This window comes from Hypanus sabinus, chromosome 15 (assembly GCF_030144855.1).
Source record: "Hypanus sabinus isolate sHypSab1 chromosome 15, sHypSab1.hap1, whole genome shotgun sequence".
Taxonomy (NCBI): Eukaryota; Metazoa; Chordata; class Chondrichthyes; order Myliobatiformes; family Dasyatidae; genus Hypanus; species Hypanus sabinus.
The window spans coordinates 54,308,430-54,335,431 of NC_082720.1; the positions used below are offsets into that span (position 1 = coordinate 54,308,430).

Genomic DNA, 27,002 nt, shown 5'->3' on the forward strand with positions numbered 1-27,002 from the left:
GAAATCTTGTCACTGATTGGCTGTGTGGCGAACCTTGTGTGTTGTGGTCTGGAACTTAGCCCACATTGGCTCATAAATAGGATTGAGGTCTCTGTATTTTATTATAGAATTGTTCATGGAAAACCAAGCTTCTAGGAATTGTCTGGCATGCCGTGTGTTCATTTGCGTCATGACTTTCACTGATGCCCCTCTGGATCTTCATGGGTAGAGACTAGGGTAAGGTGGTCATGCTGCTTTACAACCAGTTGATGTTCATGGATTCTTCTGGATAGCTTTCTTCCAGATTGGCCAATGTAATATTTGCAGTAGTCCCCACATTGGGTTTTGCAGACTACATTGTTCTTGTCTAATGACTTGGTTTGGTCTTTTGGTCTGCAAAGTACTCTCTTCAACATTGGTGTTGGCTTGTGCACAACTGAAATTCTATGTTCTTGGAACAGTCAGGCCATCATTTCTGAGAAACTTCAAATATACGGAAGTTCAACCAGTCATAGACAAAGATGTCTACACACCCCAAGAATGTGAAAGATTATTTGAGCATTTTTTTCAATCATCAATATAGAATTACTCTCAGGAAAAAAAAATTATCCACACACACAAAAGCTTTTCACTGTCTTTTTTTAGAAAAACTGATTGAAACAATTTCCAATCCTCATCTTAAGAAACCAGAAATATTCCTAGGTTTTTGTGCATCTTAAAACATTGATAAGGAGACGACAGGTATGATGGTACACAATGAGTATCACTGGTACAAACAAGCCTCTCAAAGACCATCGTGGGAGATGGAAACGGGTAAGGCAGCCAACAGGGCTCTGGAGAAGCTATATATGCCAATCCCCTGTAAGGTGGATGCAATGGATTGCAGAAGTGTTACCATCAACTTCAGAGTACAATGGAGACAGGAGGTCATCAATGACCTATGCTCCATTAGGAGCTAATGGCTCAAGTAAGTAAGTAGTACAAATGTTTACAAGTTTTTTGAATTAAAAAGTCATGAAATTAAACATAATATTCATTTTATTTAATTTTTTTGACATTTCTGTAATCCAAGGATACAAAATGCAACTTATTTTACACTTCAAAAGCATACTTTTTGTTCACTTACAATAAGTTGGATTAAGAAAAAAAATCTATCATTAACAGAAACCTATTACTGTAGAACACAGTTTCCAGAAATTCACAAAATAAATTCTACAGATTCTGTAGAATAGCTAAATTCAAATGCATTGTAATTTTAACATTATGGAGAAAATAATCAAAGCACAATAATGAACTACCATTATAATCAATTTGCCAACATGTAACATACGTTTTACAGGATTCCTACAAAACCTTGTATCGTCCACGGTTAGTTGGCTGGTATGAATTTTGCTGCAATAAAAACAAATGTTTAAAATTTTAGGTTACTACACAAACATACAAATAGATTTAAGTTTAATATTCTATAAAATGCACATCATTTTAACATTATAAGCAAAATCAAATCCCTATTGAAAGAAACTTACACCCCTCGTTTGTGGGTGTTTTGAAATTGGCTGTTTGTCCTTTTCAGAAAAAAAAAGAGCTGTAACTATAATTAAGAACCTGAGCAAAGTCTCCAAAATGTAACAGAACAATGTCAAAAGTTTCACAATCAACTGCTCCAGATTATAAAAGAACTGACAAATTCTAATGAAGGGTTGACAATCTGTAATGGTAAATGTATTTTCATTTCACTCCACATGCTGCAGTTTTCTACTCCTCCCTTTTATTTCTGGTTTCCAACAAATGCAGTGCTCTGATCCATAGTGTTCTAGTGTAGTTTCTTTATTCTCTCTACTATCTCTCATTCATTTCCCCATATTTGTAACTTGCCCAGGTGGATTAACTTCAATTAACAACTTTACACTTTCCCCCCCATCAGAAAACCTTGGTAAACTGAGTCATTTAGTCTCTTTGTCTTCAGTTTACCATAGTCAATGTCATCCTCCACCACTCTGCTTCTCTCTGAAACTTCACGTATCTCTGCTTTAAAAATTTTTATTTAGAGATACTCAGATAACAGGCCCTTCCAGCCCAACGAGCCCACGCTGCTCAATTACACCCATTTGACCAATTAACCTACTAACCCGTGCTGCTTTGGAATGTGGGAGGAAACCCACGCAGTGACAGGAAAATGCACCAACTCCTTACAGACAGTGGTGCAAATTGAACTTGGGTTGTTGGCTCTGTAATAGCATAATGCTAACCGCTATGCTACTGTGCTGACCCTAACTGTTTCCAATTGTCTCTCACTATATATCTGTAGTCTAATATTTCCAGCATTATCTGCTTTCTGATTTCCACCAATAGTAGTTTTATTCTGACTTTTTGGTACTTGGTCTATTGATTATGTACCATGGCCACATATCCCCCAAGAAAAATACTCTCCACCCAAAAAACATACTGCATCATGAAAACCCAGACTTGGACCCACTGGCTGTCCAAATCTTGCCCACCACGACTATACTGGCTGGGGAGGGACTTCAGACCCAGGAGACAGCCACTATTAAATGTCTTGCATTAATTCAGCCCTTTTGATCTTCCTTCAGTATCAAGATAATGTTTAACAATAGAAGATCATTATTAATGGTCAAGAATAAAACACCTCTTCATGAGTCTTAGAAGAGGGTAGGAGAACCTTTACTTGCAATCGTGTTATTGTGAAATTCACTTCCATGTTAATGTGCAGACAGTAAACTAGGCCAGCACTTAAGATTAGGTTAACGAAAAGGAATTCAAAGGACAAGTGATACATCAGTAAGAAAAAGTATTTGATCTTGTGGAGAATAAACATATCACTTTCTCTATCCTTATACATCTTTGATCACAAAATGGTAATATATTCCCTGTTCAGGAAACTGAAACGCGATATTAATTCACTTAAAGATTATAGTCAAATAAATGCTTTAGAAAACACCACTTTTAACCAATCAAAAGATTATTTTCTCTTGTGAGTCTTATTAAAGGCAGTTCGACAGGATAGAGTATATACATTCCATTAAGGATCTTACCAGTCTGATGAGTTCTTCTTTAATAAGTCGTGTAATCTCAGCCTTTGCTTTCTGAACAGCCAACTCACTAGCACCTGATAAGTAGTAGGTTGGAAAAAGAAGTATGTTAATAGGTGGGAGTGTGACTAGCATTGAAAGCAAATAATACAAGGAATAGCCTAAACCACCATTAAAAAGAGATTTTTATTTGGATCAGGCCAGCTTTAGGCAACAAGTCAGTGCCAGATAATCATGAAGAGACAAGACCTAACTTAGCAGACTAGTCAATATGAATTCTGGTAGCATTATTAAGAGTCTGGGATTACATATAAATCAGACAGAAGAGAGCGTGAAATCTGCACCCATGAAGGATGCTAGTTGGCATTTTTTTGTTTCCGTAGTTGGATTGTTCCAAGGTCACTGTTAATGATGCAGTAGGGTTACAGGTATTGGACACTGGGTAGTAGACGGCAATGCATGAGATGAGGCAGCCAAGGTTACAATGAGATCAGCATAGTGGAACAGGCTTAAGGGACTCACTTCTGCCCCAATTCATATTTTTCTATCATGGGACATCACCTTACTTGGATTATTTCTCTGTCCGCTTCATATTTCTCTTAATTCCCTTGATTCAAAAATAGTCAATCAATCTCAACCTTCCAACATACATAATGCCTATGGACCCACAGTATGCTGAAGTAGAAAAATAAATAAATTGGATCCATCTGAATAAATTTCTCCTCATTCCAACTTTAAATGGCTAACTTCTCACCCTAAGACTATGTTCCTTAAGTCTGTCCAGGGGAAAAATTGTATACCTTAATCCTCTTTCAGAATCCTTTGAAACAGAACCTGCTAATAACATTCAAAGTTGGAGCTTTCCTTTCTTGAATCTGCATGTATTGACTGCTGCCCTAACCCACAGAGAAATGGAGCAGAATCCTAAGCAACACTCGGCTGTCTAATGGGCCCCTCCACGACACAAATCAAAGAACTAGACACCTTGGAAAGCCAGGCTCCAAGTAGCTCGAATCTTTTGACTTAACCTGACATTCAGAATTAAACAGTTAGAAAAATTAACAATACAGAAACAGTCAAATTTCAGTTACCTCAAATTTGTAAACAGACAGGCAGACATACTTTATTGATCCCGAGGGAAATTGGGTTTCGTTACAATCGCACTAACCAAGAATTGTGAAGAAATATAGCAATATAAAACCATAAATAATTAAATAATAAAAAAAAGTTAATCATGCCAAGTGGAAATAAGTCCAGGACCAGCCTATTGGCTCAGGGTGTCTTGACACTCCAAGGGAGGAGTTGTAAAGTTTGATGGCCACAGGTAGGAATGACTTCCTATGGCGCTCCGCGTTACATTTTGGTGGAATGAGTCTCTGGCTGAATGTACTCCTGTGCCTAACCAGTACATTATGGAGTGTATTGGTGATGAGAGTCATTGTCCAAGATGGCATGCAACTTGGACAGTATCCTCTTTTCAGACACCACCATCAGACAGTCCAGTTCCACCCCCACAACATCACTAGCCTTATGAATGAGTTTGTTGATTCTGTTGGTGTCTGCTACCCTCAGCCTACTGCCCAGCACACAACAGCAAACATGATAGCACTGGCCACCACAGCCTCGTAGAACATCCTCAGCATCGTCCAGCAGATGTTAAAGGACCTCAGTCTCCTCAGGAAATAGAGACGGCTCTGACCCTTCTTGTAGACAGCCTCAGTGTTCTTCACTTATCCTACACTTAGTTGGTTCCTTTCAGTCATTCCTTTCCATACCAAAAAGCTGTTCCTATCTATATTTTTAATGGGTATATTTCCAACTATCCCTATTGTAAAAGTGTAGCAGGTTTGAATTCTGTCATTACATTATAGTAGAGATATCATTAGCAAAGAGTGTTCAACAAGTTCTGGCCCTGGATTTCACTGAGATTAATATCCAATCCTCTAAAATGCAGTGAATATGGGTAATTTTAAACAACAACTATTCTTAGGATAAATCCCTCGTCTCCAGGAACTACCCTTGAGAAACTCACCGTATTGTGCTTTTATAAAACACAATAATGAAGTTCTGCCTAAACTTCAGGAGGATGATATGCATTTTAAATCAAATTCAATATTTTTAAGGGAACAGAAATTCTTGCAGTCATTGAACTTTAAGCCTAAAGCAAAAATTCCTCAAATGTATACATCTTTGCTTACTTTCAATAGCAAGATATATTTTTCTTTCTCCCTCCTTGGGCTCTTTTCCTGGAGGAAAGTAAGTGCCTCTAATAGTGATGGCAGCTTCTGAATATTCACTGATTCTCTGCAGAGCTTCTTTGGAGGTGACCTTCCACCTGGCCGTCTGAAAAAGATTCATTGCAAAGTGATTAGTCACTTCAATAATCTGTTTACATTGTCTTATTACGTAATTAGCTGCTATAACAGGCATTGTTATGGTTATTATGCTAGCAACCATGATCTATACATTTATTTCCATGGATTTTTTTAAACAAGCCATGTAAGTTATTTAAAGTTACCGCTAAAAACAAAAAAAAAATCTAAAAATACATATAAAAATTACACTTAGTTTATAAGCACAGATTCTGCAGATGCTGGAAATCCAGAGTATCACTCACAAAATGTTGGAGGAACTCAGTAGGTCAGGGAGCAAGTATGTACCTATGCACAATATGCAACTTTAGTTGACTTTAATGTTGAAGTCCTTCAGAATTCACTGATTTCTTTCTTTTATAAAACTCTGAAGCAACTGGCATTTGCCAACCACGGCCAAAAAAAGAAGTTTTGAGATAATGCCAAACGACTTTTAGTGATTGTTCTTGCACCTTGTTAATGGTTATCAATGAAGACAGTGAAACAATGAGTACATGAAAGTAGATGGTAAGAGATGGCTGTGTTGGTGGCCTTTGGAGCATCACACCTGACAACTCTTTAGAATAGGTTTTGGTACGATAAACTAATGGGCAATTAGATAATCACATCAAAATAATAATATTCATGCATTAACTGAAGACATGAATAACTTCTAATAAATCACATTGATAGGTGTTACTGCAGCATCCAAACTGGCGTTGGTAACAAGCCTATTTTCAATTTTAAATATCATCCACCCAAATATCACTCACTTGTGGAAAGTCATTTATTTCAAGCTCTTCTTCATATCTTTTGAATGACTCAGTCTGTGCGTTTTCTGGTTTCTCATCTTCTTGCTTTTCTGCTGGCACATAGTTGAGTTTGGCATTGATCTTTTCGGCTTTCTGCTCTGCAATTGTTTTTGCAGATACCGTTGGAGCTTGGATGGTGCGTCCCCTCATTATAGCGTTTGTAGCCTGTTGCATTACATCCTGAATTTAAAGGAGAAAAATAGGGAAATGTATTAAACTGTAACATAAAAAAAATACAGCCTATCACTAGAATGCTGCATGTTTATATGTAGAAGGGCACTTATCATAAGCTACTATACAAGTTTACACATTTATCAAATTCTCAAACTCAGTAGTGCACATGATTCTGCAATTTAAGCAACACGATAATGAAACACTTTCCTGTCCCTCTCTACATGCCAATTAAGGTGAACAGGTATCATGACGTTTGTCAATGTTGTCTGGAGATTCCATTAACACCAGTTCTGTTTTTGTTTTGTCTGTCCTATAAGTGTAGATCTGATTTGCATTGCTCCAAATCGGTGGATAATTTTTCATGTAAATCTGTAAGAACATACTGTAGGTACACTGTACAGTCATGCAATTATATACAATCTAATGTGACGATTAACCTAAAATTTAAAAATTACCTGAAATCCTGACTGCAGTCGCGTACTTCTAAACATTTGTTAAAATAGACAATAAGCACAATTCAAAGATGCCATTAGACAGCAAAACAGTGTCAGAGTTAAAACTCCTAAAATCTTAAACTAGCAATTAGTGTAGTGACAATGCTTTCAAATGGATGCAAAAGATTCCATCAATAGCAATAATACATTAATTAATTATTATGAATTTTCTCTTACATTTTTTTCATATACAGTGGATTCTGGTTAATTAGGTCATCAGATTCTGGTTAATTAGGCCATTAGGACACCCATTTATTTGGGACACTATGCCACTTAATTGGGGCAGGAGACTGTTGCCAAACAGTTTCTAACCAGCATCAATCATGTAAAATGCATGGCCATTGAGACACCACACCATGCCGAGAGCGTCAATTTTTAAAAAGCTTCGGTTGTGTTCTAAAAGCAGTGATTTTTGTCACTGACAGTTGGTGAGAAATAACCAGTAAGACAATTCAGAACTGTTTAGCTCACTGTGGTTTTAAGCATTCAGGCTTGGAGATGACTGAAACGGCAGGAAGTGAAAGTGAAATGATTTTGCTACTTGAACAAGTTAGGAATTATATTCTGAATGTTAAAATGAAAATGAAGATTTTGGACAATGCAATTGTCTAAAGCATTGTATGAAGGTAGTTCGTAAATTGTTGTGAAGTTACATGGTAGCTTGTCCTATTTTATATCTTTTAACAATTTCCATGAACTTTCGGCTAATAGGGCCAAAATGTACTCGTTCCAATCCACTATATTCCCTATTTCAACTTATTTTAAATCATACTGTTTAATTAAAATATGGTTATCTTAAAACAGTTTAAAACAATTAACGTTTCACTGATTTACATTAGACATCTATTACCTGTGCTTCTGCACCAAGATTCTTCTGGGCATTGATCTTCAACGCCAGCCTCTTGGCAATTTCCAGTTTTTCTGCATTGCCAGCAGATGGCACTGGTGTGTTAGAAGCTCCTGGCATTGCCATATCTTTAACACGCTTCTTGGAATTGAACATGCTCTCAATTTGTTCATCAATCTGGAAAATAAAAGCAAACATTACAGCTTATCGCAATGCTCTAAAATCTCAAATTAATAAGCAATTCAAATGCTGTAAGTGATCTTAACAAAAATAAAGGGAAGTTGAAACCTGTAATTTAGCAATGCACATAAGATCCTTTGCCAGAATTCCCAAAGTTAGCCTTAAGCACTTACATCAACCGCAGTGTCCTCATCATCAGAGTCCTGCAGACCTAGAGCTGCTTTCTGTAGTTTCTTTCTTTCATTGGCCAGGACTTGTTCAGTCTCATCAAATTTAAAGCCTTTCCCAGAAAAGCCACTAGACTTCTTTATAGTTTTCCCTTCCTTAAGGACACATTAAAAATAATGGTTAACAAGATCTAGTTGTTGCTTCTTAATTCAATTATTAAAAAAGAGTTGTGTAAGTATTTGAATGTTAATACACCTCAGCATTTTCATAAAAAGACAAAAAGACCCTTGAATTTATTGTAATTACTACTTACTGCCTTTTGTTGCTCTTTGAAGTCATTCCACAATTTTTCCAACTCAGATGGAACACAATTTCCTGATAATTCTAACGCTTTAATTATATCACCTGCATAGCGGGCTTGCTCCTCTGTAATAAATGTATATGCATACCCCTACAAAAGGAAAAAAGCAAACAACAGAATTCCATTTAATTAAAAAGTAACACAGAGCTGTAATGTATTATGTGAGTATTCGTAGGTCAGAGTGCGTATGACATCAGAACATGGGGGGGTTTGGGGGTGGAGTTTCAAGATGGCGACGTAGACATCTGCCTTTTAGGTGCTCTTCATTTTTTAAGCTATAATCACCCTTTAATCAAATCTTTTCGTACCTAACTACATGGGTTGATACTTACGATTTATTTCTTTTTTAAAATAATACTTGATTTACATTTTTTCAAACTTAAAATGTCTGCACCTAAGAAATCGTCTAAAGACCCTATATCTCTCGATGCAATCTCCAGTCTTCTGGATACTAAACTGGATACTAAACTTGCAAGTCTGGAAAATAAACTCACTGCGAAAATGTCTGAGCTTGAAGAAGTCGTTAGATCATTTGATACCAAGCTTCAATCGCTGGCAGCAGATATTGAACGGCATGAAGAAAAGTTTGCGGCTCTTGACAAGATAATTTGTGAAAAAATACGTACAATCGAAACTTTGGAGGAGAAGGTACGATCGACCGCTAAAATAGTGGAGCAGAATAAGTTTAAAATCACCAATCTTGAAAACCGATCTTGCAGACAGAACTTGCGCATTATTGGATTTCCCGAAAATGTTGAGTCTGGTGACAACTGAATATTTCTCTAACTTATTGTGGGAAATTTTTGGCGAGGACGCTTTGCGGGTTAAACCTACTATTGACCGTGCCCACAGAGTTCCGAGATTTTCGGCTGCGAGAGACAAGCCATGAGCTGTGATTGTTCGTCTCCATTATCCTCGGGAGAAAGAGCTTTTAATTCGATTAGCTCGTCAGAAAGGTATGATTTCTCACAAAAACAAGTTTCGTATTGTTGAGGATTATTCATTCGAGGTGATGAGGGCAAGAATCGCTTTTAAACTGGTGATGGCAGAGATTCATTCAATTGGACTTAAACAAGCTTTAAGATACCCAGCGAATCTCAGAATTACGTTGAGTGATGACAGTCAGCGCTTCTTTAATACTCCGGAAGAAGCGAAGAAATTCGTTGAGAATATCTGTCTTCTAGTACAAGTTGAACTATGTGTTATGTTGAAGAATTTTTGGAGAGAAGACGCCATTCCGCTTTTAGGCTTTAACTTATGAAGCTGCGGTATAGCTTTTTACTTTGGTCTGTAGACCTGTTTTTTTTTATTATCATGATTTACAGATGCTCTTTTAATTTTACTATAATGTTTTTTTTAATTAAGTTTTTTTTCCCTCTGGATTAGATATACACGTTAAGATTTTGTAATAATGATTTATTTTTTAAGATGTCGTTTCTTTTTCCCATAAGACTTTGCTTTCTGTAAGCGTTTATTTGCCTGTATTTGAGAATGGGACGAATGTCTTGAATTTTTGGACCTTTTTTTATATATATTGTAGTGGTTATTGAATCCTTTTTTAATCTTATTTTGATGACCTTTTTTAAAAAAAAAGATTGGCGAATTTACATTTATATTCTGTAATATGGTCCTTTCAAAATGTCGTTTCTTCTTCCCATAAGTCTGTTTTTGAAACTTCATTTTCTTATATTTGAATATGGAATCTTTTTTTTAAAGACATATTACACTACTTTAAATTTCAATGGTTATTCTTTTTTTTAATTAATGATTTTTTGCTTTTTTATATTATTTTTTCATTTTGATTGATATATATTCTTTTTTTACAACCCTGTATTTATATCTGGGTGTTATATAGTTTCTCTTTTCTTTCTTTTCATGAAGTTGCCATCTTGAAAATGGGGGTAATATTAGTATTCGTGCGCCTGCCGCTTGGCTCTTTTTCGAGGGGTTGGGGGAGGGGGTAGGGATCTTTTTTCACGCTTTTGCTTTTTATTTTTTTGCTTTTAGTTTATGGGCCGACTTTAAATTATTAATATTGTTGAGGTGTCATGTTCTCTGGTTGCTCCTGAATCATTTTTCCTTCTTCCTGAATTATGGGTTATGTGTCTTTTTAACCTTTTATGATATACACAAATAATATTGGCATGATGGATAAGTCTATTAACTTTATCTCTTGGAATACTAATGGTTTAAATCATCCGATTAAACGTAAAAAAATATTTAAAGTATTCCATAAACTAAACGTTAATATTATTTTTGCACAGGGGACCCATATTAGGAGGGAGGATAATCAACGTTTTTTTAGGTTCTGGCAGGGTCAACAATTTCACTCGAATTGTACCGCCAAAATTAGGGGTGTGTCTATTTTTATAGACCCCTCAATTTCGTTTACACATCATGAAATTATTTCTGATCCACAGGGCAGATTTTTGTTGATAACTGGTTCACTTTTTAATCGAAAAGTGGTTCTAGTTAATATATATGCTCCAAACTTTGACTGCCCTGAATTTTTTAAATGTTTATTTACTTCCCTTCCAAATCTAAATGAATATATGTTGATAATGGGTGGAGATTTCAATTGTTGTCTGAATCCTTTGATGGATAGATCTAAACCTATCCAAATTCTTCCGAATAGATCAGCCTTACTTATTAATTCTTTTATGGTTGATTCGGGAATTACTGAAATATGGCGGTTTTTGAACCCTAAAAATAAAGAATTTTCATTTTTTTCCACATGTATATCACAGTTATTCTAGAATTGATTATTTCCTTATTGATCATCGTTTATTAACAGATGTTACTGATTGTAAATATGATTCTATTACTATTTTGGATCATGCACCTTTAAAGTTATCTATCAAGATTTCGGACTTTTCCAATAATACTAGATCTTGGGAGACTTAACGCTACTTTGCTTCAAGACCCAGAATTTATCACCGACATAAAACAGCAAATTGACTTGTTTTTCTCAACAAACTATACTGAAGAGATTGACAGAGGAATACTTTGGGACTCTTTTAAGGCTTTTATCCGTGGACAAATTATCTCATATTCCGTTGGTAAAAGAAAACAAAGATATTTAGATATTGCTTTATTAGTGGATAAAATTAAAGAAATTGATAAGATTTATTCCGTGACTCCTACCAAAGAACTTTATAAGAAGAGAGTTGAGCTTCAAATGGAGCATAGCTTATTATTATCTTCTTCAATTGAGAATCAATTAATTAGGACCAGGGCTCAATTTTATATCCATAGTGATCGAACTGGTAAACTGTTAGCTAATCAATTAAAAGTTATTTCGACTAAGCGACAAATTATTAAAATTCGTAAACAAGACGGTAATCTAACTACTGATAAAGAAATCAATAACACTTTTCAAGATTTTTATAAATCTTTATCAATCAGAATTTGATGGCGATCTGTCCATGATGGATAATTTTTTTTAACAATTGAATATTCCCAAACTGACAGATGAAGATCGTAGCTTGTTCGATGCTCCTATCTCTATGGCCGAAATAGGAGAGGCTATCTCATTAATGAATTCAGGGAAAGCTCCTGGTCCTGATGGTTATATTATAGAATTTTTTAAAACTTTTTCTTCTTTGCTTTCCCCTTGGTTATGTGAAATCTTTAATGATGCATTTGCTAAGAAGAGATTACCTCAATCTTTTTATGAAGCTACTATCTAATTCTTAAAAAAGATAAGGATCCTACTTTATGTGCATCTTATCGCCCTATATCACTATTAAATGTAGACTCTAAGATTCTTACAAAAATTTTAGCCATTAGGTTAGAAAAGGTACTATCACAGATTATTTCAGAAGACCAAACTGGTTTTATTAGGAATCGGTATTCCTTTTTTAATGTTAGAAAATTGATTAATATAATTTATACTTCATCACCCATAATCCCAGAATGTGTTATTTCATTAGATGCTGAAAAAGCTTTTGATAGAGTTGAATGGACATACTTATTTAACGCTTTGAAATATTTAAATTTTAGTCCTAATTTTATATCATGGATCAAACTATTATAAACCTGTTGCTTCTGTTCTTACAAATAATTACAGATCCTCTTTTTTTCAATTATCTTGTGGTACGAGACAAGGTTGTCCCTTAAGTCCTTTATTATTTAAAATCGCATTAGAACCTTTAGCCATTGCTATTTGTGAATCTCCTAATATTTTTGGTATTACCCGTAATGAGAAGTTATACAAGTTATCACTTTATGCTGATGACTTGTTGTTATATATTTCTGATCCTGACAGGTCTCTTCCTGCTATTTTATCCTTGTTGGCTCAATTTGGTAGTTTTTCTGGTTATAAACTAAACTTGGATAAGAGTGATTTATTCCCTTTAAACGCGCAAACTTTATTGAATGATAGGATACCATTTAAAGTTGTTACTGATAACTTTATCTATTTAGGTATAAAAATTACAAAGAAATATAAAGATTTATTTAGACTGAATTTTTTACCTATGCTCCATCAAATTCAACAACTTACTACAAGATGGTCTCCCCTATGCTTATCATTAGTTGGTCGGATTAATGCTATTAAAATGATGATTTTACCGAAATTTTTATATTTATTTCAAGCTTTACCAATTTTTATTCCTAAATCTTTTTTTGATAACATTGATTCAAAAATTTCCTCATTTGTGTGGCAAAATAAAAACCCCAGGTTAAGTAAAAGGCAATTACAAAAATCTAAAAAAGATTGTGGTTTAGCTTTACCTAACTTTAGATTTTACTATTGGGCGAATAATATTCGTAACCCAATATATTGGAAATTAGATTTGGATTCACCATTGTGCCCACAGTGGGTAAATTTAGAATGCAATGAGGTACAGGGATATTCTCTATTCTCCGTTCTTGGTTCTTCTCTTCCTGCTGATTTAGTTAAATTCAATAAACAGATATCCAACCCTGTTGTCAAACATACATTACGAATTTGGTTTCAATTTCGTAAGTTTTTTACTCTGAAAAACTTTGTTCTTGATAGCCCTATTTTACTTAATTTTTTTTTCAAACCTTCCTTGACAGATCAAGCTTTTAGCACATGGAAAAGGAAAGGTATAAAATGTTTTCGTGATCTTTTTTTTTGAAGGTAGTTTGATGTCTTTCGACCAACTTTCCAACAAATTTAAGTTACCTAAATCTAATTTTTTTAGATATTTACAAATCAGAAATTTTTTACATAAAGTTCTACCATCTTTCCCCAATTCAACTTCAATGGATTTCTCAGATTTGATTTTTACCTTAAATCCCTGTCAGAAGGGATTAGTGGCTTTTATTTATAATATGATTATGAAGATACAACCAGAAATATCAGGTAGAATTAAACAAGAATGGGAAAAAGAACTTCAATATAATATATCAACAGAAAAATGGGAAAAAATTTTACAAATGGTTAATTCTTCTTCTATATGTGCTAAACATGCTTTAATACAATTTAAAATTGTACATAGAGCTCATATGTCTAAAGATAAGCTTGCTCGATTCTATTCTCATATTAACCCTCAATGTGACAGATGTCATTCAGATGTGAATTCATTGACCCATATGTTTTGGTCATGTCCCACTTTACATAACTATTGGAAGGACATATTTGCTACCATTTCCTCAATTTGGAATATCGATTTACAACCTCATTTTATTACTGCAATTTTTGGTATACCAAATGAGGATGGTAATCAGTTTTCCCCTTCAATTAGATGAATGATTGCTTTTGTAACATTAATGGCCAGAAGGTCTATATTACAAAACTGGAAAGAAGTAAATCCTTCTACCACGTCTCAGTGGTTCTCTCAAACTATTTCTTATCTGAGCTTGGAAAAAATTAGAAGCACTATTTTTGACTCATCAATTAAATTTGAAGAAACTTGGGGACCGTTCATTCAACATTTTCATATGAATTAATTTGACCTCTTCCAGACTTTCTCTTTACTTATCCTTGTTCAGGTATGGAGTTCCGGAGTTTTTGACACTATCATAAACATATAAACTGTTATTATTGCCCATGTTAGTTTAGTTTAGTGTTTTTTTTCTCAATATATATTTTTTCTTGTATTTTTAAATTTTTTTTCTTTTGATGATTATTTTTATTTTTTTCATATATAATTATTATAGGCTTGATTGATTAATATACTATTTTTGTTGTTGTTGATATTTAATAGGATATTGTTATCTTATTATTAATGCAATTTGAAGTCTATTGCACTTATAACCTATTCATTATTATGTTATGTTTTTTTTATATATGAAATTCAATAAAAAGATTGAAAAAGAAAAAAACATGGGGGTTTTGTAAAATGGAAGTCTGGTGAATAAACGTGTGTGTTTAATATACAGTGGTGTCCGAGTCACATTAACGCTACATGGTGTCAGAAGAAAGCGAAAAGGAGAGGAAGAGAAGACACGTAAAAAGATGTCACAGTTACAGCCACCGTCGAGTTTAAGCCTACGAGGTAATATTGCTGAGAATTGGAAGATATGGCTCCAGCAGTTTGAGCTGTTTTGCACGGCTAGTGACGTAGATGACAAGACGGAGAAAGTGCAATGCACTACGTTTCTGCATGTTGCAGGAGCAGAGGCAATAAAGGTTTGCAACACGTTTGTCTTCCAAGAGGGTGAGCGAGATAAAAATAAAGTGTTGAAGAAAAAGTTTCAAGATTATTGCGAGCCGATAAAAAACCTACCGTACAGTCGACACATTTTTTATGAGGGCTCAAGGACCGACAGAGACTATAGACGCCTGTGTAACAGATTTGAAGAACAAGGCAAAAAACTGAGTTTGGACAACTGCATGATTCTTTAATACGCGACAGGATTGTATGCGGCATACGAGATATCATGTGAGAGGCGGAGCTTACATTGGAAAAAGTGATTGATATGTGCCGTGCTAGCGAGATCACGTCGAGTCAGGTTAAAATGCTTAATGAAGAGACTGAAGTATACAAAATAAAAGCTGTGAAAACTGACAAGAGTAGAACAAAGACAGCTCCACAGGATAATCAAAAGGAAGTTAACTGCAACAGATGTGGTTATAAACATGGATACAGAAAATGTACAGCCTTTGGTAAGACATGCAAATTATGCAGAAAGAAAAATCACTTTGCAAAGATGAGCAAATCGCAGGAGCAAGCAAGGAAAATGCATGCTGTGGAACAGAGTGAGTGCAACAGTGACATGTTCATTGGCACAATTGAAATGGAACAGGAGGTATGCATCAAGAATATTGATAATGCAGAGGTGGATGTTGAAGATGAATGGACTCAAGATCTGATAATAAACAGGAGGAATGTGACACTTAAGCTTGACACGGGTGAAGTGCAATGTAATGTCAGCAGAAACATTCGACTCACTGGACATCAGAGGAAAACTTGGAAAATCCACCTGCAAGCTTGTTGGATATTTTGGCCACAAGACAGCATCATTGAGAAAGAAAACACTCACCTGTGTGTATAAAGGACAGAAACACAAGGTAGAGTGTGAGATTGTGCAACAGCATGTTTCAGCAATACTAGGCAGAGCAACATACATAGAGCTTGGCCTGGTGAAGCGAATCTATGGTGTTGAGAAAGAAAATGACTTTCTCAAAGACTTTGCTGACTTGTTCTCTGGACTAGGATGTTTACCAGGGAAACACCATATCCAGATTGATCCAACTGTTGCACCAGTCGTGCATGCTCCGAGGAAGGTTCCAGTAGCTCTCAGGGATCGAGTAGTGGAGGAGCTAAACAGAATGGAACAGATGGGAGTCATAACAAGACAAATAGAACCGACTGACTGGGTGAATGGTATGGTGACAGTGGTCACAGAGAAAAATATTAGGATTTGCATGGATCCACAAGATCTCAACCGAGCCATCAAAAGAGAGCACTATCCGCTGCTCACGGTTTAAGAGGTTGTCTCCCGCATGTCTAATGCAAAATACTTTTCAGTATTGGATGCAAATCAAGGTTTCTGGCAGATCAAGCTGGATGAAGAAAGTTCCAAATTATGCACTTTCAACACGCCCATAGGGAGATATCGTTTCCTCCGTCTACCCTTTGGGATTTCTTCTGCATCAGAGGTATTCCAGAGGTCAGTGGCACAAATGATTGAAGGCCTGGATGGAGTGGTCAGTATCATTGATGATTTGCTGATATGGGGTGACACCACTGAGGAGCATGATCAGAGACTGAGAAAGCTTCTGGAGAGAGCACGTGAGTACAACCTAAAACTGAACAAAAGTAAATGTAGGATCAGAACTACAGAGATCAAGTACATAGGTCACGTAATCAGCACTGATGGGCTAAAACCAGATAATGAAAAGGTCAGGGCTGTGGTACAGCTACCACCACTTGAAGACAAGCAAGGACTTTTGAGGGTCATGGGCATGACACAGTATCTTGCCAAGTTCATTCTCAACTTATCGGAGGTCAGTGCTCCACTTTGAAAGCTACTAGAGAGCAATACTGAATGGCATTGGGAAGATGAACAAAAGAAAAGTTTTGACACATTGAAGCAGTTGGTTACCAATGCACCAGCACTCAAGTTCTATGATGTCAATAAACCGGTGACAATGTCTGTGGATGCCAGTTTGAAAGGAATAGGAGCTGTTATACTACAGGATGGGAGGCCTGTGGCGTATGGATCATGAGCACTTACAGACTGTCAACGCCGATATGATCAAATCGAGAAGGAATTACTTGCCATAGTTTATGGGTGTGAGAAGTTCTACCAGTATGTATATGGCAAAGAAATCCAGGTTGAGAGTGATTACAAACCACTTGAGAGCATCTTCAAAAAGCTACTTCATCAAGCTCCTATGAGGCTGCAAAGGATGCTTCTCAGGTTACAGAGGTACACTCTCACAGTCACCTATAAGCCAGGAAAGGAACTGCACATCGCTGATGCTTTGAGCCCTGCTTACCTCAAAGAGCAAAAGTAAGGGTTGCTAGGAAGAGAGCTGGAGGTCAACTGGGTTACACCTCAGCTACCTATTTCTGAGGAGAAGTTAACATGTTCAGGAAAGCGACTGCAGAAGATCCTGAAATGCAAATGCGAAGAGACATTACAATGAATGGATGGCCAACAGAAAGAAGAGATGTTCCAAAAGAAATACAAAAATACTGGACATTTAAAGAGGAAATTAGCTATGCATCAGGACTAATGTTCAAAGCGGCAAAACTCATAGTACCAAATCAAATGAGACAGGAAATGCTCAACAGAATTCATGAGTCACACCTGGGGATAGTGAAATGTAAAGAAAGAGCAAGGGACATTCTCTATTGGCCAGGTATGTCAACTCAGATAGAGGACATTGTGTCTCAGTGTGCTGTTTGTAATGAAAATAAAAACAGCAATCCAAGAGAGCCTTTGCATCCCCATCCACTACCAGGAAGACCAGGGAGAAGCTTGGCACAGATCTCTTTCGCTACAATGGTGCAGAATATCTCCTTTGTGTGGACTACTATTCAAAATATCCAGAAATCACCAAGTTAAGTGACACGTCCAGTCAAGGTGTCATTACCGCAATGAAATCAACATTTGCAAGACATGGTATTCCAGATATTGTCGTCAGTGACAATGGTCCACAATATGCCAGAGAGAACTGTACAAACTGTGAAGAACATGCTTAAGAAGGCACAAAGCAGTAACAGTGACCGGTACATTGCTCTGCTTGAATACCGCGACAGACGATTGAGGGTGTGGGGTTCTCTCCTGCACGGCTATTGATGGGACGTCGTCTGAAGTCCAAGCTGCCAACATCCACAACTCTACTGACTCCTGAAAGTAATGTTCAAGTACATGACAAGCTAAAGTACAAGCAAATGAAGCAAAAGAGCTACTATGACAGACATACAAGACAGTTACCAGATCTGCATATAGGTGAAAATGTCAGAATACAGAAAGGAAACACCTGGCAACCAGCTGTGGTTGTGAACAGGCACCAGCAAACCAAGATCCTTCATAATTCGCATGCTGGACGGAAGAGTCTACAGGAGGAACAGGAAGCATCCGCTGAAGACAGGCGAGAGGGAGTTCCCACGTACAGATACACAGGACATTTCCACGGATACAGACATGGAAACAAACGACACTAAGAGTGAGGGGTGTGACGAAACCCCACGACACAATGACGGTGAAAGTTTGGCGCAGACAGACCGAGGTGGAAATGAAGACACAGAGGTTACTCGAGAGACTGACTCTGAAGGACAAGCACAGTCACAGTTCTATTGCACAAGATCTGGGAGACAAGTCAAACTTCCAGCTAGATACAGAGACTAGATCTACCTACAGTCTCGCACAGTTTGAGACAAAATCACACATGTTATAAGTTCCAGGGTGTGAAATAAAAGGTTTATTAGTCTATGTTAGTAAAAGAAAATATACTGCTGTTAGCATTGTAAGATACAATGTAGAATACAGTATAAGAAGTTGAGATTTTTATTAGTTTATGTCATGGCTGTTGTAATGTTAGAAAGTCATACCTAGAGGCATTGTTTTGGTAATTCACAGTACTGTAAAAAAAAACTTGAGAAGGGGGATGTAATGTATTATGTGAGTATTCGTAGGTCAGAGTGCGTATGACGTCAGAAAGCGGGGGTTTTGTAAAATGTAAGTCTGGTGAATAAACGTGTGTCTTTAATATACTGCGGTGTCCGAGTCACATTAACGCTACAATAGCGATTCAATGATCCAAGATTATTGTTCGTATACCCACTTTGTTACCAGCTCTTCCAGTACGCCCCACTCGATGTACATAATCTTCATAATGATTTGGACAACTGTAGTTGACAACAAGAATCAGGTGTTTAACATCCAGTCCTCGTGCTGCTACTGAAGTGGCCACAAGCAATCGGCACACACCGGTCTTAAAATCATTGATTATACTATCACGATCATATTGATCGATACCTGAAACGAAACATAAACTGAAGGTTTTTTTGTCTGTTTAAACAACCCAGGAATGCATTCTTTTTTTTTGAGATCCTTAAAGTCTGAAAACTGACAATATACGGTATTAACGCTCTATTTTTGCCCCAGGATTTCAAAATTTCCGCCAAGTGCTTGGAAACACATACAGTATAAGTGAGTGCAGCCTCATTAGACGATGAAATGCAGGGGCAGGGTGGAAGGTGTAACTACTGACTGGACACCAGGACCTCCGTACTAGTAAGTCACTGCATTGAAACTGATCTTGTGATCGAAGATTTGGCCTGTTAGTATTGTGCTTTTCAGTAAATACTGTAGATTTAGGAATGCACAGTATATGCAGTATCGCACATAGTCAGACAATTTATCTTTAGTGGAATGATTGAGCTGTTATAACCAGTCCATTTGATGATTTGTGCTCAATTATATCACATCACTTTAGAGGAATAATCCCTATCTCCTTATTCATCATCTAGATGGCACACATGGCTGGTGATCAATAGGTCAGCCACTCATGTTGCTGATTTTTCTTCCAATTAACTTGCTCTAGTGTCAAAATATAGCGTTTACCAATTGTTTCCTTCTGCACCTGAAGAATGGTAACTCTAATGAGGTTCAAAGTTACTCATTAATACTCTGAGTGCCAAACACCATGCTATAAAACCATCTACACATGTAAAGGAGAAATAAAAAAGTCATAAGAAGAGTAAATAACAATATATTATCTGGTAACTGAATATACATACCTCCATGTAATGACATACAAGAGTAGGATGCTCTCAATAAATCCTTTAATAAACCATCAGCATGCTCTTGCTTGTCCACAAACACTATCACAGAACCATTTTGTTGATAATGGCCCAAAAGTTCCAACAACTTCAAAAACTTGTTGTCTTCTTCTATGACAACCTACAGTAAAAATTAAATCATAAATTGTTTATAGTCTTGAATTAAAAACTGCAATAATTGACTACACTATCTTTTTCTATTGTCCTACTCAGTGGTAATGCACCCATGGAAATATCTTTGTTGTCTCTTCATTTCCTTCTATGTGGCAATTCTTGGTAATATCATCTAAAGACAGGGCTAAGATAAAGACATCCAGCTCTACATTCTCAATCAGTCCATCTTAAAAGTGGTGGTATCCTCATTGGTAATATCCATTTCTTTCTTTGACAAAGCCATTCCCAATTCTGATACATTCTTCATTATTTTAGCTCCATTAAGCCTCATGCACTGAGGAATAGGTAGTTCAAAATTCAAATTGACATTGTTTGATCTACCTCATCATTATTTGTTTTCAGTATCTTCATAGCCTTCAATTCCCCAAGTGCCCAGGAAACAAATGACTGAGAAAAGGTGAAAGTACAGGTGGCCCCCGCTTTTCGAACATTCGCTTTACGACAGCTCACTGTTACGAAAGACCTACATTAGTACCTGTTTTCACTAACCAAAGAGGATTTTCGCTTTTACAAAAAGTGTTTACCCCGAAAAGACTACCATGACCGTGAAGCCTTGTGCGGGCAGTTGTGTGCGCATGCGTGTACGTGCCAATTTTTTTCTCCAAATTGATTTTGGCTCGCTGTCTTCCTGATTTTGATAAGCGAAACTACACCATACATACAATATTTCTACTTTATATTGATCATGTCATTCCTGCTTTTACTATATGTTCATGTTATTTGAGGTTTTATGTGTTATTTGGTATGATTTGGTAGGTTATTTTTTGGGTCTGGGAACACTCAAAAACTTTTCCCATATAAATTAATGGTAATTGCTTCTTCGCTTTACTACATTTCGGCTTACAAACAGTTTCATAGGAACACTCTACCTTTGGATAGCGGGGGAACCTGTATTTAGCTAAATGTTCTTTAGCTACCAGGAAAGGTTTAAACTAGATTGGCAGGGGTTGGGACTCAAGAGAGCAAGATCAATGAGAAGACAGGGTACGTGCGGCAAGCCAATCATGAAGGCTAGCAATGTACATATTTACAGTAAAAGGACAGACAGGACCACTGCTTTAAGTTGCATCTATTAAACAAATTGCGAATGTGTATTCTCTCTAGAGACTGGGATACTGTGGCCATAAAAGAAACGTGACTGAGCAAAGGGCAGAACTAGCAGTTCAATGTTCTGGGTATGACAAAGGAACACGAAGGAGTGGAGGAAGAACAGTAGTGCTTAGGGAAGCGATTCTTGGGAGATCAACTAACAAGGCCATTTGAGTCAAACTTAGAAATAAGGTGATGGTCACCTTGGTAAGGCTATATTATAGACACTCCAATAATGAGTGGGAGATGTGTCGAGAAATTGCATGTTAAGTGGTGATTTTAGAGAATAGTAGAGTAGCGCTAATGGGAGGTACGGGTCGCCCGTTTATCGAACGTTTGCTTTATGACACCTCACTGTTACGAAAGACCTCCATTAGTTACCTATTTTTGCTAACAGAAAGTGTTTTCACTGTTACGAAAAAAGGCAGCACACGAAAAAGGACAGCGCGTGCTCCCGAGCAGCCAAGCTCCTCCCCCGGAACTGCATTCTAGCCGCCATTGCTTAAACATGTGCCTGTGAGCACCTGTGCTTTATGTAGATTTATTTTGTGCATCTGTTAACAAGATGAGTTCCAGGGTATCAGAAAAGCCTAAAAGACCTTGTAAGGGTGTTACACTTAGCGTAAAACTAGACATAATTAAGCGTTTCGATCGTGGTGAACAAAGTAAGGACATTGTCTGTGTGTTGAACTTGTCTGTGTCCACCATTTGCACTATTTATATGCAGAGAGAAAGACTCTTGAAAGCTGCCGATATGTTACTGTTGGTTCTGCTTGTAGCAAAGTGATCTCTCTTGCCGAGCACGCCAACCTCTGACGACTCAGCCAAACCACCATCATCAGTATGCTCGATGTCTTCCCGATTCTGTTAAGTGAAACTACACTGTACATCTATTATTTCTACTTTATATAGGTTGTGTATTGTTACGTGTTATTTGGTATGATTTGGCAGCTTCATAGCTTAAAGGTTACTGGAGAGACTGCTTCCGCTAAATAGTGAGATTTTCGCTACGCTAGACAGCGCTGCAATGATTGCAGAAAGGTATTTCTACTTTATATAGGCTGTGTATTTATCATATCATTCCTGCTTTTACTATATGTTACTGTTATTTTAGGTTTTATGTGTTATTTGCCATGATTTTGTAGGTTATTTTTTGGGTCTGGGAATGCGCACAAGATTTTCCCATATAAATGAATGGTAATTGCTTATTCACTTTACAACATTCCGGCTTACGAACCGTTTCATAGGAACGCTCTATCTTCAGCTAGCAGGCGAAACCTGTATAAGTTTTCCCAGTATCAACAGGACTACCCAGAGTGCAAAAGGGCATGGATAGAGTGGAATTTGTGTGGTCTTTCAAGACAGCTCCCTCAAGTAGGATCCTTCTTCATAATTCAAGAATCTATATTTTTGAAGACAATAACCAAAGCAACTACTATTTCTAAACTCACCAATTATTTCCAGATGACTCTATAATTGTTTGTCTTCTTCCTGACTTCACTGCAAGGGTTCAATTCTCCTGCCAAACTAGTTTGAACAGGCTCCATAACAACCCTCACCCCATTATCCAAAACATTTGCTGCAGAGCAAATTTGTACAGGTCCAACCTTGACCAGAGATGGGACAAATCTGAACCCCTCTTCATGCACTCTTTCTCACTCCCCCAGCCCCCCAGTCTGCTCTGTCCTATTTCTATAATTAACAACAAGTGGTATCTGGAATAATCATGAGGACCTTCACCATCACGATGCCAGTCTAAACTATTCTTATCTCTCTGCATGTACCTGTACCCTCTATTGCTTGCTTTTCTGTGCGTCCTTTTAAATGCCTCTTAAATGTTGCCATTGTGTCTGCTTAAACCAGTTCCTCTGATTGTGCATTCCAAACACCAACCACTGTGAAAAATCTCCTTTAAACGTTTCCCACTCATATTAAACCTGTGACCTATAGTCTTTGATTCTCCTGGAGAAAAGACTGACTTTCAGAATCAGGTTTATTACCACTGGCATGTGTTGTGAAATTTGTTAACTCAGCAACAGCAGTTCAATGCAATACATAATATAGACGAAAATAAATAAATCAATTACAGAATACGTATATTGAATAGATTATAAAATCGTGCAATAGACAGAAATAATATATATTAAAAAATTGAGGTAGTGTTCACGGGTTCAATGTCCTTTTAGAAATTAGTTAGCAAAAGGAAAAACCTGTTCCTGAATTGCTGAGTATGTGCCTTCAGGCTTCTGTATCTCCTAACTGATGGCAACAGTGAGAAAATGGCATGGCCCTGGGTGCTGGAGGTCCTTAATAATGGATGCTGCCTTTCTGAGACACCACTCCTTGAAGATGTCCTGGATACTTTGTAGGCTAGTATCCAAGATGAAGCCAACTAAATATACAACCCTCTGCAGCTTCTTTCGGTCCTGTGCAGTAGCCCCACCCCCATAATACCACACAATGATGCAGCCTATCAGAATGCTCTCCACGATACATCTATAGAAGTTTTTGAGTGTATTTGTTGACATATCAAATCTCTTCACACTCCTAATGAAGTATAGTCACTGTCTTGCCTTCTTTATAACTGCATCAATATGATGGGACCAGCTTAGATCCTCAGAGACCTCAACACCCAGGAACTTGAAGCTGCTCACTCTCTCCACTTCTGATCCCTCTATGATGACTGGTGTGTGTTCCCTCAACTTAGCCTTCCTGAAGTCCTCAATCAGCTCTTTCGTCTTACTGACATTGAGTGCGAGGTTGTTGCTGCGACACCACTCAACTAGTTGGCATATTTTGCTCCTGTACACCCTCTCTTCACCACCTGAGATTCTGCCAATAATGGTCGTATCATCACCAAATTTATACATGGTATTTGAGCTGTGCCTAGCCACACAGTTATGGGTATAGAGAGAGTAGAGCAGTGGGCTAAGCACACACCCGAGGTATGCCTGTGTTGATTATCATTGAGGAGGAGATGTTATCACCAATCCCCACAGATTGTGGTCTTCCGGTTAGGAAGTCGAGGATCTAATTGCAGTGGGAAGTACAGAGGCCCAGGTTCTGTAACTTCTCAATCAAGATTGTGAGAATGATGATATTAAATTCTGAGCTATGAACAGCATCCTGACATAGGTATTTGTATTGTCCAGGTGGTCTAAGGCCGTGTGAAGGGCCATTGAGATTGCATCTGCTGTTGACCTATTGTGGCGATAGGCAATTTTCTTGCCCATCTAGGCTTCTCATAATTTTATATACTTCTGAGGTCACCTCCTCAGCCTTCAACAAGCCAGAGTAAATGATTCATGTTTGCCCAACCTGTTCTTATAGTTAATACGCTTCAATCCTGGTGAACCTCTCTGCACCCTTTCCAAAACCTCCACATCCTTCATATCAAGTGGTGACAAGAACTGCACACTTTACTATACATCTGGTCTAAGCAAAGTTTTATACAGCTGCAACATGAAGAGAAAACTTTTATACTCAATGCTCAGATTAATAAAGTCAAGCATGTTGTATGCCTACTTTACCACCATTTCCACTTGGTTTGCACTTTCAGGGAATTATGGACACACTCAAGATCCTTCTGTATATCAGTGTTTCTGAAGGCTGATTTATACTTCTGCGTCGCATCTACATCGTAGGTACTGTGTACCCTATGCTGTAGGGTAATGTGCATCTCCCCAAAAAAGTAACTCATGCATTGTGGCGATGCAGACCGCAACAACTGTGATTGGTCCACTTGGTAGTACTGCACTTCCGGTTGCTTCTTCTCCGCCATGTCTGTACACTGATGCGAAATAGATGAACCAAATCGTCAAATCTACCTGCCAACACGTGAGAATGTCTGAAATGCATTTCCTCGTCCATGTCTCTCACGAAGAAACTCAACACAGTGGCATAGAACCCCACTGCCAACTAGCATTTTGGCGCACACCAACGCGTGCTTGCTACGGCATATGCAGAAGTATAAATCAGGCCTATGGCGTAGGCTACTGCGTAGCCTATATGCAAAACTATAAATCAGCCTTAAAGGTCCTGCCATTTACTGAATACTTTCATCTTGTACTTGACCTCCCAAAATGCAACAGCTCTATTTGCTCAGAATAAATAAACTCCAGCTGTCATTTTTTGCCTCAAATAGTCCAACTTCTGCCATATCCTTTCACAATCTTTCTTGCTATCCTCAGTGCCACCAATTTTCCAGTCATGTGCAAACTTAGGATTATTATCTTTGAGTTTCAGCTCAGCAAAAGAGCAACATTTAGAATAATCGAAAAATAAATACTGGCAACAATGACACGAAATAAAAAATCATAGCATTGGTTAAGGATTTCTACATGCAGACAAAAACAATAAATCAGTGGGAATAAATTGCCCAGCATAATGAGTAGTTTGTGCTATTATTAAGCACTTACCACATGTTGCTCAACATCAGAACAAACCACGCTTCTACTACCCACTTGTACTTCAATAGGTTTTGTAAGTATTCGTCGTGCCAAGGCCTCCATTGCCCTGGGGAATGTAGCAGAAAACATAACTGTTTGTCGGTCTGGTCGAATGTTTTCCACTATTCGCATTACCTGTTAACATACAAATAAAAAGCATTAATCAAAGTAGCTGTCATCTTTAGTAACAGAATTAACCCATATTTCAGAAATCAGAACTTGTACCAACCGGCTAATTAGATCAGCAATGCAGTTCCAGACAAACTGGTTCTTTTCATTAAAAGAAATTACAAACTACACATAACCCTTGGATGCAAATTCAAGTTCAAGTTACAAGGATGTTGCCTGGATTGGGGAGTATGCCTTATGAGAAGAGGCTGAGTGAATTTGGCCTTTTTTCCTTAGAGCGATGGAGGATGAGCGGTTATCTGATGGAGGTTTATAAGATGATGAGAAGCATTGATCATGTGGATAATCAGAGGCTTTTTCCCAGGGCTGAAATGGCTAGCACGAAAGTGCATAGTTTTAAGGTGCCTGGAAGTAGGTACAGAAGAATTATCAGGGGTAATTTATCTATTTATTTATTTTTTATGCAGAGTGGTAAGTGCATGGAATGGGCTGCCGGTGATGGTGGTGGAGGCAGATACGATAGGTTCTTTTAAGAGACTCCTGGACAGGTATATGGAGCTCAGAAAAATAGAGGGCTATGGGTAACCCTAGGTAATTTCTCAGGTCAGGACATGTTCAGCACAGCTTTGTGGGCTGATGGGCCTGTATTGTGCTGTAGGTTTTGTATGTTTCTATGTTTAGATTTAATCAATCAACCATATGCGAATAAAGTCAAATGTAACTGTGTTCCTCCAGAGTCAAGTTGTATAACACATTACGAACAGCACACAGCACACCGTACACAGCATATATGATTATGATTTCAGTAAAAAAAAATAACAATCACAAAGGAAAAAACAATAGAGCTCTGAGTGGAATGACTTCAGATTCTCCTGGTCCAGTTTGTTCTTCCACCAAGCAAGGACTAGAGAGCAGCACTGATGGAAGGGGCAACAGAGTACGAATTCCAGTGTGCCCAACAAACAGCTCCCTTCTCCCACACCTCCCTGGCTCTCCTACCCTAGGCGTATGCAATAGGTGACATTGCAGCAAATG

The 27,002-nt window shown here is 37.5% G+C and overlaps 1 protein-coding gene across 3 annotated transcripts in view; it reads right to left on the bottom strand.

Moving 5' to 3' along the window:
• Positions 1-999: 999 nt before the first annotated feature.
• ddx46 (DEAD (Asp-Glu-Ala-Asp) box polypeptide 46) overlaps positions 1,000-27,002 on the bottom strand; it is a 66,612-nt gene continuing 40,609 nt past the window's right edge. For all 3 annotated transcript variants that reach the window (XM_059990437.1, XM_059990436.1, XM_059990435.1), the window contains 10 exons: positions 25,809-25,973; positions 20,086-20,248; positions 19,128-19,321; positions 8,369-8,506; positions 8,061-8,210; positions 7,711-7,884; positions 6,154-6,372; positions 5,228-5,372; positions 3,033-3,106; positions 1,000-1,371 (listed from right to left, as the gene is read on the bottom strand). In XM_059990437.1, coding sequence (XP_059846420.1) covers positions 1,324-1,371; positions 3,033-3,106; positions 5,228-5,372; positions 6,154-6,372; positions 7,711-7,884; positions 8,061-8,210; positions 8,369-8,506; positions 19,128-19,321; positions 20,086-20,248; positions 25,809-25,973 — 1,470 coding nt within the window. In that variant the 3' untranslated portion in view covers positions 1,000-1,323. The remainder of the gene's footprint in view (positions 1,372-3,032; positions 3,107-5,227; positions 5,373-6,153; positions 6,373-7,710; positions 7,885-8,060; positions 8,211-8,368; positions 8,507-19,127; positions 19,322-20,085; positions 20,249-25,808; positions 25,974-27,002) is intronic.